Below are 11932 nucleotides of genomic sequence, written 5' to 3'. Positions count from 1 at the left end.
CTTCTCCTCCCGCCTTCAATCTTTCCCAGCATCAGGGTCTTCTCCAGTGAGTCAGTTCTTCGCATCAGGTGGCCAAAGTATTGGAGTTTCAGCTTCAGCATCAGTCATTTCAATGAATATTCAGGACTGATTCCTTTAGAATTGACTGATTTGATCTCCTTGCAGTCCAAGGGACTCTCAAGAGTCTTCTCCAACACCACAGTTCAAAAGCATCAATTCTTTGGCACTCAGCTTTCTTTATAGTCCAACTCTCACATCCATATATGACCACTCGAAAAACCATAGCCTTGACTAGATGGACCTTTGTTGACAAAGTGATGTCTCTGCTTTTCAATATGCTGTCTAGGTTGGTCATAACTTACCCTCCAAGAAGTAAGCGTCTTTTAATTTCATGGCTGCAATCACCATCTGCAGTGATTTTGGAGCCCAGAAAAATAAAGTCTGACACTGTTTCCACTGTTTCCCCATCTATTTCCCATGAAGTGATAGGACCAGATGCCATGACCTTCATTTTCTGAATGTTGAGCTTTAAGCCAACTTTTTCACTCTCCTCTTTCACTTTCATCAGGAGGCTTTTTATTTCTTCACTTTCTGCTGTGAGGCTGGTGTCATCTGCATATCTGAGGTTATTGATATTTCTCCTGGCAATCTTGATTCCAGCTTGTGCTTCATCCAGCCCTGGTTAATACTTAAATTTCGTCTCTGATATCAATATAATCATACCAATCTTCCCATGATTAGTGTTTACATAAAATATCTTTTTATATCCTTATTTTCAATCTGTGTCCTTATTTTTAAAGTGTGTCTTTTTAACTTATCTACCTATCCAGTATATACATGGCTCTGTGTTATCATTTGTGTTTTCAAACCAAGTCTGACACACCCTAAGATTTATTTAAAGTGTTGACATTTAATATAATTATTGATATGATTGAGTTATTATTGTTATTTTTTCTTTTTTTTCCAAAGAGAGAGTCCTGACAGCATCCGAACTCCTCATTTTAGTTTTTCCTGAGGCTCAGTGCACTGCCATCCTTAAGAAGTCACATGATATAAACTGGTATTATATTAATAAATTCCTCTTTTTTTGCTGAATCATCCAAGAGTTCTGACAAATATATTTACTACTCCTAGAGATCATTATTAGCAACTGGTGGAAAGATTTACTTTTTATCTTGATTTTTAAAAGTCTAACATTATATTCTGAACATTTAAAGTTAAATATTTTCCAAAGCATAGAGTTATTGAAAGAATAATGCCCTATTATACAGCTATGCCACAATTTATTTATCCATATCATATTGAGGATAATTTAGTTTCTTTTAACCACATTAGTTTCATGTGTTAAGTCTTTATGTCTCAAATACATTTACACACAAATGTATATAAAGGATATTTATTTGAAAAAGAAGTTAAATTTAGTAAAATAGCAATTTAAGTAACATTTTTGTTTGTTTTTGAGAACTTCTTACATGCTAAACCACCCATAGAAAACATTACATGGGTTTATATGACACTCGCTGTCCTCAAGGTATTCGCATTACCATTGAGAAAGAATTATGAATAAAATATGTAAAAAATAACATCTAAGAGGATATATTTAAACTTAAAAATGAGATAATCAGAGAAACCTGAAGGATGATACTGAATAAGACTGATGAGCTGCTTTACATGTATTTTAGAAGCAACATAAATTAATAAACCCTTAAAACATATCAACTCAAGTCAACTGTGTGTCATGGCTGCTACCACAATACAAATGGTACCTTAGACAAACTTAGAAACAAGGCTTAGTACCATTAGGATTGGGCTTCCCTGGTAGCTTAGGCGGTAAAGAATCTGCCTACAATGCAGGAGACCTGGGTTTGATCCCTGGATCAGGAAGATCCTCTGGAGAAGGGAATGGCGACCCACTCCAGTATTCTTGCCTGGAGAATTCCATGGACAGAGGAGCCTGGAGGGCTAAGTCCATGGGGTCTCAAAGAGTCGGACACGACTGAGCGACTAACACTTTTAATTTCACCATTAGAATATCGTATTGTGAGCTGGCTATTTGCGAATAGTACCCACTCAGATGTGAAGCATCTGGGAACCATACAAGGAATAATGAAGACAGTCCATTCTGGAAGGGAGATACATAACCTGGAACAGAGGAATCAGCAGGTTGCATGGTGAGCTGGGTTCCTCCCATAGTTTCAATGATAGCTATTCTGAGTGAGGCCTGGGTACTTCATTAGCAAATTTCCTTATATTGCTTGCTTATCTTACAATCATAAGCTCTGGCTTGAAAAATCTACTATTTCAGTCCTTTTATACTTAGTATTTAAGCTGAAGTTCCACAATAGTTCGTTAAATAATAAGTCAGCTTGGTAGAATCACCTTGTTTTTATTTATTGCCATCTTTTTAAAAAGTAGGCTCAGAGAATATGCAACAAAATAATTTATCATACACTGTATTTTGTTATTTGCATGTTGGTATCATTTCTCACAATCAATGTGATATACCTTGGGGTGAGATTCCTGGAGTTTGGTGAGATATATAATTGAGTAAAATCTGGAAATACTGACATCTGGTTGGGCTTCCCTGATCGCTCAGTTGGTAAAATATCCACCTGCAATGCAGGAGACCCTGGTTTGATCCCTGGGCCAGGAAGACTTGCTGGAGAAGGGATAGGCAACCCACTCCAGTATTCCTGGGCCTCCCTTGTGGCTCAGCTGGTAAAGAAGCCGCCTGCAATGCAGGAGACCTGGGTTCATGCCCTGGGTTGGGAAGATCCCCTGGAAAAGGGAGAGGCTACCCACTCCAGTATTCTGGCCTGGAGAATTCTGTGGACTGTATAGTCCATGGGGTCACAAAGAGTCGGACACAACTGAGTGACTTTCACTTTCAGGCCAGATGAAATTTGTTTGATGTTTATGCCACAGTGACAATCAAGAAAATAGAAAATACATGAATAAGAGAAATGAATAAGATTTCATGAGGTTAAATTGAGAGATTTTTGAGAAGCAGAGCAGTTTTGGAGGAAAAACATTTAAAAATGAATACCTTAACAGAAATGTGTTCTAAAGGATCAAAATCTTGATTATCATAGAATCAGAAAGATCACTGGACTTAAGAAAGAGGGATCCATGTGTATAGAACATTTCTTAAGATGTTCTCTGCGATTTAACATGTTTCTTTGTGCTGTGGATAAATGTGTGAAGCTGTTTTGCCCTGATTTCCCAAAAGTTTAAGAGGAATCAACTTTCATGGATGTGAGAAGGAAAACAGCAAGGTATGTGTGAAATACATGTGAAGTATGTTAAAGTAGAATGATGCAGAATGGCTAGTAGAAATTCTGGGCTCAAGATTTTGTATCTGTAAGAGATTATTGGGTAGTGTCTAGAAAGTTATACAAGTTTATTGACAATTCATTTTTAACTCTAAGTAGCTGATATTATTTTCCTTAACTTCATATTCAATAGATTGATTCCTCTGGCATGTTTATACAGAATGCTATGTCCTAGAGTCTAAGCTTTGTAAAAAATCTGGAGACATTTCTCTTCTGGGTGGAAAGGTCAGGAAATTGGCATCAACCCCAAAACTTTCAACCTGTTCCAAGCTTGCTGACAGCTGGCTACATTTCAAATGAACACCTCATTTAAAAGAACAGAGGAATCAACAAATACTGTATATTCTGCAACAGTCGAACCATAGTAGGCTAAAAGCTTATTTGGCTCACAAAAATCAGTGCATTCTGTACTATGGCTCACCTATTCTCTGTGAGTTTTCTGTAATCTCTCTCTTCATCCTCATGTCATTTTCAGCCTAGTATCACTCTGGACTAGTAATCATTATGATATTGTTGGATGATCAGGTGTCTTCTAACCTTTTGTGTTCTGTGAACCAGCAAAACCAGCATCATTTGGGATCGTGTGAAAAATGCAGATCTCAGATCTCTTCATAGACCACCTAAACCAGAATCTTTGTATTAAAAAGATGCCTAGTTTGAGAAGTACTGTTCAAGCCAGTGTTGGTTCTTAGGCAATCCCCCTGGTAATCATAGTAAGAAGACCCTGGTCACCTATTAATTTTTTTTTTTAAAATATGGTCTCAGAGGTGAAATAGAATGAAGAAACTGATCATTTATTCAAACAACCACCATTACTAGTCACTTATTACAGTAAGTCCCCTATATATATATGAATCAGTTCCATTTGGAGACCATGTTTGTAAGTCTGATTTGTTTGTAAGTCCAAAAGTTAGCCTAGGTACCTAACTAACACAATCAGCTAAATAGTACTATTCTGTAATAGGATTTGATGCTTTCCACCAAAAAAATACATAGATAAAAAACAAACACAAGAAATAAAGAGAACATTTAAAATCTTACAGTACAGTACCTTGAAAAGTATAGTAGTGCAGGACAAACAGCTGGCATACAGGGGCTGGTACACGTGCTCACATCTTTGCAAACTTTGGAAAGTTTGCAGCTTAAAGGTTTGCATATAGGGGACTTACTGTATTTGATAAACACTGTGTCAGAAATACAGAGATAGGGACTCTTGCCTGGAAAAATCCCATGGACAAAGAAGCCTGGAGGGCTAAAGTTAATGGGTTCACAAAGAGCTAGACATGGCTTAGGAAGTAAGCCATTGAAACGATGTTAGGAGAAGGAAATGGCAACCCTCTCCAGTGTTCTTGCCTGGAGAATCCCAGGGACGGGGGAGCCTGGTGGGCTGCCGTCTCTGGGGTTGCACAGAGTTGGACACGACTGAAGCGACTTAGCAGCAGCAGCAGCAGAAATATAGAGATGGGGATAAAATTCTATGTATGTACTCTATATGATAAGCACTATGGAAGTATAAAGATAGGGATAGAATTCTTGCCCAAGAAGCCCATACCTCATGGAGAAGCAGTGGACTGGAGGTTGCTCCACACATCTCCCACCCTGTTGAAGTCATTATTTCCTTTAGTGGTCAAAGTAAATCATGTGGCTTCCGCCTATGCTACCAGACATAAACCAACACCTTCCTTAGTATTTCAGAGGGTTGCTGGGCATACTGTCATCTTCTTCCAAAAGACCTTGAGGACCCCTCCCTAGGAATCTCATTTGTTTAGAGCTTCTGTCAGCTACTGTTCCATGTCCACCCACTTGGCCCTACATGCAATTCATGGGCAGGACCTCTTCTGTGGAATAAGGGGATTAAAGATGGACAAAGGGGAGGAGTTAAAAAGGTGGGAACTGGGCAGAGCTCAGAAACCTTGCTCTAGTTAAGCCAAAGTTCACAGATTAACACGGCAGGTTCTGTGGGTGGTGCAATTGGAGTTGAAACCAACTGAATAAATATTTAATTATACTGTAAGCATTGGTTTCAGGAAGAGGCTGGAACTTGAAGGGGACAGAGGGCTCATGTCCAGTTCAGTAAACATCGCAGATTTTCTCCCAGCGCCTGACCTTGTCTTTCTGCTTCTGTTTCCTATTGTTTCTCTCAAATTGCAGACTTCCTTTAAAAATATTACTGTGTTCCATTGCTGACCTCTGCTCTCAGGCTGATAGCTGAAGCAGCTATGTAGAGAAACCACAGGCAGGTTTTATGTGCAAGTCTGAAGCTGAGATGAATTTCTAGATCTACAGGTTTGCATGTGGTGGATAAGCAGGAAGTGCTTCCTATCTGGGGAGAAATGGCATTGTTTTGGGCAGTTTTGTGGAATTGTGTGCCAAGAGCAGCTGTTTCTAAAACAACATGGTGACCCGATTGCACTATGTTTATTTATCCCTAAGAGGCCCCCTTAACCAATACAATATTGTAAAGTTAAAAAATAAAAAATAAATAAATGCAAAAAAAAAAAGCCGACGACGTAGAGAATACACATAGACTCAGTCTTCCTAGATACATTCAATGAACAGTGATCAGGCTATAAAATGGAAGTGACAATCCTTCAGGCCAGGTATTTCAAGGCTGAATGTTTTTCCCAAGGCTAAGTGCTTGACTGAAAACCAGAAAACAGGCTGGCAGTTGCAGACAGTACTTGACACATTTTTATAAATGATGAAGTGCATTGCAGTCCTGTGGTTCATCTCCTTGAGGCATCTGAGAAGCAGCGAGGTGTCTGGGTCACGTGAACCAACCAGTAGCTGGTGGAAATGCAACATTTACCTTCTTGTCCTCAGCCACAGTCCCCGAATAAAATCAAGGGAGCCCCAAACTACCTGTTAATGAAACAAAGTGCCACTTCATCAATACCAAGTCACTCTACTGGGATACACTTAATTTCCTATTTTCTCAGGAGAAAGATGAGAAAAACAAAGAATTATTGCTCAATACATGAGGTTGACTTTTGCACTAAGCATAAAAGCAAAATCTAATTCCTCCTCTGAACCCCCAGAGATCAAATCTGGGTTTATGCTCTCACCACAAATTGGAAGACACATTTATTTCAGAATTCAACAGAAGATAAAGGAAGATTAATGGGGAAAAACAAATACATGCACAAGCAAAACTAGTACCCTACTGAGGAGGGAGAGATAGATGTCTTTTCACATTGTACATAAGATTGTTCCATAAACATTAATGAAAGATTAAAAACTCTTGAGCACATCAAGGCATATCTCTGCATTTATAAGGCATATCTCTGCATTTATAAGGCATTACCAAGCTATGACTTGGAACTCTGGGCCCTAATCAGGTAAGTGATATTGACAATAGATGTAAAACTTCTGGAAAATTTTAGCTTTGAATAAAAAGACTCTATTTATCTGCCTGTGTAGGGACGTGTATGTGTGTGTCTGTGAGCCAGCCAAATAATTATAATCATTCACCATACAGTCAGATTCTTATTCAGCTAAAATTAGACAAACCACCAGGCTTTCACATACGTGGCCTGAAAAGCCTCCCAGAAAGCCTCTCTATGACCCCATGGACTGTAGCCCACCAGGCTCCTCTATCCACAGGATTCTTTGGGCTGGAATACTGGAGTGGGTTGTCATTTCCTCCTCCAGGGGATCTCCCCAACCCAGGGATCGAACCTCTGTCTCTTTTGTCTCCTGCATTGCAGATTCTTTACCCACTGAGCCACCTGGAAAGTCCCACAGTAAGCTTATGAGGTGGGTATTAAGATTATTTCTCTTTTGGAGATAGAGGAAGCTGAGTTTCCTTCCAAGGAAGTTGAGTGGTTGAGGGTCACAAGACTACTAGGGCAGTTCTGGGGTACCTGGATGCAATGACCGCTCACTATCCTGGGAGCTAGCATTCATTCATTCACCTGACATTAATTCAATACTTCATCCATGTTGTGAGGCTTTGTATGTTGTGTTTCATGTAATTATTACAACAGCCCCACAAGGTGTGGTTTCGTCACCATTCCCACTTTACAGAGGAGGAAATCAAGATAGAAGTCACACGGGGAGCTTGTCTTTAGGAAGTGGCAATGCCATATTGTCACGGAGGATTTCTGATGCCAAAGTAGCTGCTCTTCCTATCTCAGCATTCTGCCTGAACACGTTTCATAAAAGAACTCTGTCCTTTAAAAGTGAAAGTGTTAGTTGCTCAGTCATATCTGACTCTTTGTGACCCCATGGACTGTAGCCTGCCTGGCTCATCTGCCCGTGGAATTCTCCAGGCAAGAATACTGGAGAGGGTAGCCATGCACTCCTCCAGGGGATCGTCCCATCCCGGGGATCAAATCCGGGTCTCCTACTTTGCAGGCAGATTCTTTACCTTTGGAGCCACCAGGGAAGCCACCAAAAAAAGGACAGAAAGAGAAAAACAAGTCAACAAAAAACTTGACAAGTTTCGGACAAGTATAATCATAATGAAGCCAGGTTTATAGTTGGACATAAAAATAAGGCTTATGGGAAAATGTGACTATGTTGGATAATGAGTAGAGGGTGGTTTCAGCTTTCTCATGTCCTCCATTTAATGTTTCTTAAGATCCTGCTTCAGGGAGCTTCCTATACGTCTAGTCTTTCCTGCAGTTTCTGCCAACATTTTCCTTGGCTAAGCATCAGAGCATTTCTTATTTGCTGGGGGACCTGTGGACATTCAGCAGGGTACAGCTCATATTCCCAGGGAGCAAACTGAAGGAAAGCATCCTGAATACAAGTCTGTAGAACATATTTTCTTTGATCCTTAAAAGTAAAAATGCTATTGAAGTGCACAAAATTAATTTTCCATTAATTTAAAAGATGCTAAACAACAGAAGACCATGTCTAATTACTTGGATGCCTGAATCTCATATTGTTGACTTCATTTACTTTTGGAAAGACAAGTATTTCCATGAAACAAAATTCTTCTGCAGAAAACGCCAGTTTCCTGGGAGAGGAAACAAAATACCCAAAGCATGAAGAAGATGAAGAAATGAAAATATCTTCAAAGACATGAGGTCCCAGACCTAAATGGTGTCTCCCAGAGACTCCTCGCATTTCCTCTCAGCCTCACAGTCCTTTCTTAGAGATTCTACTCTGAAAGCTGCCCCTACTGTTTTTGCTGAGACCCCTAGGGACCACCTCTACCTCCTTGGGTCCAGAGTAGATAATAAATATTTGTTGATTTCCTAACAAAGTAACACACACTTCATGGTTTAAAACAACAAGAATTTATTATCACATTTCTGGAGGCCAGAGGCCCAAAATGGGTGATGAGATCAAGGTGCTGGCAGGACTGGGCTCCTCTTGGAGGCTGTAGGGGTGATTAATTCCCTTGTCTTTTCCAGCTTCTAGAGGTCACTCACATTCCTTGGCTTGTGGCCCCATTTAATAGCCAGCGATGTCAGACCAAGTCCTTTCCATGCTGCCATCTCTCTTATTCTCCCTCATCTGCCTCCTTCTTTCACCTTTAAGGACCCTTGGGATTATATTAGGCTCACCCGCTAGTCCAGGATAGTCTCCCCATCTCAGGGTCAGCTCACTAGCATCCTTAATTCCATCCATAATGCTGTTTTCCTTTGCCATGTCACATAACATATTCATGCATCCCAGGGATTAGGACACAGACACCTGTAAGGAAAAGGAAGATCTGTAGGTACAGATTGCACACCTTGATTAGCTGAATGAACAAGATCAGAAAAAAAAAAAAAAGCTTTGACTAGTCATCTGTCTTTTTAGTCAAACCATGGTTTTGAATTGACAATGAACATAGACTTAAAATTTAAAAATAACCCCAAATACTGAAAGTTTGCATTTATCCCTTTGAAAAGTCCATTGACTATCTTATGACATAAAAAATAATAAATTGTAATGATAAAGGAAGATCAAATGGTTGATGTCATAGAGTATTTAAATCTCTGTGCTACAGAAATAAAAATCAAACACCATCACCAGAAAAAATAAAGTATGCAAAGACTCAAAGTCACTCTATTTTATATCTGGCTTCCTATCATGAAAATATAATTAATTGACTGTGGAGATGACCCAAATTCCAAGTATATCATTTCCTATAATCCTTGGATGTAGATCCTCATTAGAGCAAAGTCAAAGGAACTGCACTGTTTTATCACTATCCTGCCAGGAATACTGTTAAATATATGTGTTCACAATACATTTTTAAGAATTCCTGTAACACACAGCAGTGAACTTGCTTCTTTCCTGCAATAACCTCACTGATACCCATTTTAGTAGAGAGCAAAAAAGCTAAGCATTTAGTTGACTATTGCCACCCTTACTCACCTGGATGAGTTTCACATCATAAAGTATCTCAGTTTGATACGTTTTTCCCATCAGAGAAACAAAATCCTAGAGAAATGCAGCTTTCTCTATCCAATCTGAAGGGCATGTAAAAGCAGACATGGAGATTCTGAAAGACATTTAAGGTTACTATGAGCACTTAGTGTTTGGCATCCTTTCACATCAAAATAACATTTAGGATGCAGTTTTCCCAAACCTTATCAACATTCCGATTCATTCTGGTATCTGTAATATCTATGTGACAAAATTGACCAGATGAAGAGAAACAATCACCTTATTTGGAATTTAGAATCTCACGTGATCCCTCTAATATCATCTTGGTTTCTAAAGTCTTTCTTTATCAACTTTCCTTTTGAGATCTTATTGTTGTGGATGACTTCTGGGTTTTAAGGCACAGTTGAAAGCTGCTCTCTTCCTCCCCTTCAAAAGTGCATGCTTGGCCGCCGGGAGGACCAGGAGGATGAGCGCTGAGCACGGACAGCTGCAGCAGTCTGGGGGCCGGCGCGGCCGGAGTCCTGGGGACAAGAAGTCCAGAAGGCGCAGCCGGCGCAAAGAAACCTACTCCATGTACATCTATAAGGTGCTGAAGCAGGTGCACCCCGACATCGGCATCTCCTCCAAGGCCATGAGCATCATGAAAACAAAACAAAACAAAACAAAAGTGCATGCTTTTGCTCAGTCGCTTTAGTCATGTCTGACTCTTTGCAACCCTATGGACTGTACCCTGCCAGGTTCCTCTGTCCATGGGATTCTCCAGGCAAAAATACTGGAGTGGGTGGCCATACCCTCCTCCAAGGGATCTTCCCAACGCAGGGATCAAACCCGTATCTCTTACGCTTCCCGCATCAGCAGGGGAGTCTTTGCCACTAGCGTCACCTGGGAAGCTCCCCAAGAAGTGGGATCCAGTTAAATTTCTAATCATTGCCATGTAGCTTGTATTTGTGGACCCTCGTCATCTGCCATTCATGCAGGTGTATTTCTGAAAGCCATCAATTTTAACCAGTAATTTCCCATCTCCCAGATTATCTTTTCTCTTGTTACAATCCAAATTACTCTGTTAAGAACACCATGCACTATCTTATTTACTTTAGTATTAAGAAAACTATCCTCAATTTACAGGTAAAGATGATGAGGCTAAGAAGAACTAATATACTTAAATCTCACTGCTGGTCGTGGTGGAGGAGGGACTTTACCCAGGAGACCCAAGGCCAGCATCTGTGACTTGAACCAAGTAAATAAACCCGACCACTTCTAGGAGCTAGTATGTTTCTGGCTTATTCTTTTACAAAGAAATGCAATAAAATAACTATTAAATATTTGATATGTTCTAAGTGTTCTTGCCTGGAGAATCCCAGGGATGGGGGAGCCTGGTGGGCTGTCGTCTATCGGGTCACACAGAGTCGGACACAACTGAAGTGACTTAGCAGCAGCAGCATGGAAGAATAAGATCTTTCCAGAAGCTACCCTCAAACTGTCATGCATCATTACTGGTGTACTGTTAACTTTGTTAATAACTTAAATATATCTTTGTTGTTGTTCAGTTGCCAAGTCATGTCCAACTCTTTGAGACCCCATGCACTGCAGCACACCAGGCTTCTCTGTCCTTCATTATCTCCCAGAGTTTGCTGAAATGCACGTCCATTGAGTCGATGATGTTATGGTAGCAAACAATTTGAAATAAACAATTCAAGGAAATTCAAGAAAAATTTCAGTCTCTAGATCTTGTAAAATGACAGAATTTTCTCTTTATTTCTCCTTAAATTTTCAGATTTTACTGTCTTGTTTCAAAAATCACAAATTGATACACTATGGGACTATGTATCATTTTGATCTTTTAAAATTTAAACAGGTATGTTATACAATTGTTTGTATTTATATGTGACATATTCAAAATCCATTTTAATTATAGTCAAAAACCATAATTTAAAATTTACCATCTTAGCTATTTTAAATGTACGGCACTATTAGTTTTAGAAAGCATCACTATGAACAAAGCTACTGGAGGTGATAGAATTCCAGCTGAGCTACTCCAAATCCTGAAAGATGATGCTGTGAAAGTGCCACACTCAATATGCCAGCAAATTTGGAAAACTCAGCAGTGGCCACAGGACTGGAAAAGGTCAGTTTTCATTCCAATCCCAAAGAAAGGCAATGTCAAAGAATGCTCAAACTACCGCACAATTGCACTTATCTCACACGCTAGTAATGTAATGCTCAAAATTCTCCAAGCCAGGCTTCAGCAATATGTGAACCGTGAACTTCCTGAT

General features: G+C 39.7%; 1 protein-coding gene across 1 annotated transcript in view; it reads left to right on the top strand.

Moving 5' to 3' along the window:
* The first annotated feature begins 10125 nt into the window (after positions 1-10125).
* The window catches only part of LOC104999218 (endogenous retrovirus group K member 9 Pol protein-like), a 5914-nt gene continuing 4107 nt past the window's right edge, over positions 10126-11932 (top strand). The window contains 2 exon segments of the mRNA XM_010854726.1: positions 10126-10326; positions 11434-11514. Of these exon segments, the coding sequence (XP_010853028.1) occupies positions 10126-10326; positions 11434-11514 (282 nt within the window).

The sequence above is a fragment of the Bison bison genome, unplaced genomic scaffold, assembly GCF_000754665.1.
Source record: "Bison bison bison isolate TAMUID 2011002044 unplaced genomic scaffold, Bison_UMD1.0 scf7180017864348, whole genome shotgun sequence".
In the NCBI taxonomy this organism is placed as follows: domain Eukaryota; kingdom Metazoa; phylum Chordata; class Mammalia; order Artiodactyla; family Bovidae; genus Bison; species Bison bison.
This window is presented reverse-complemented; position numbering and strand designations above follow the sequence as displayed.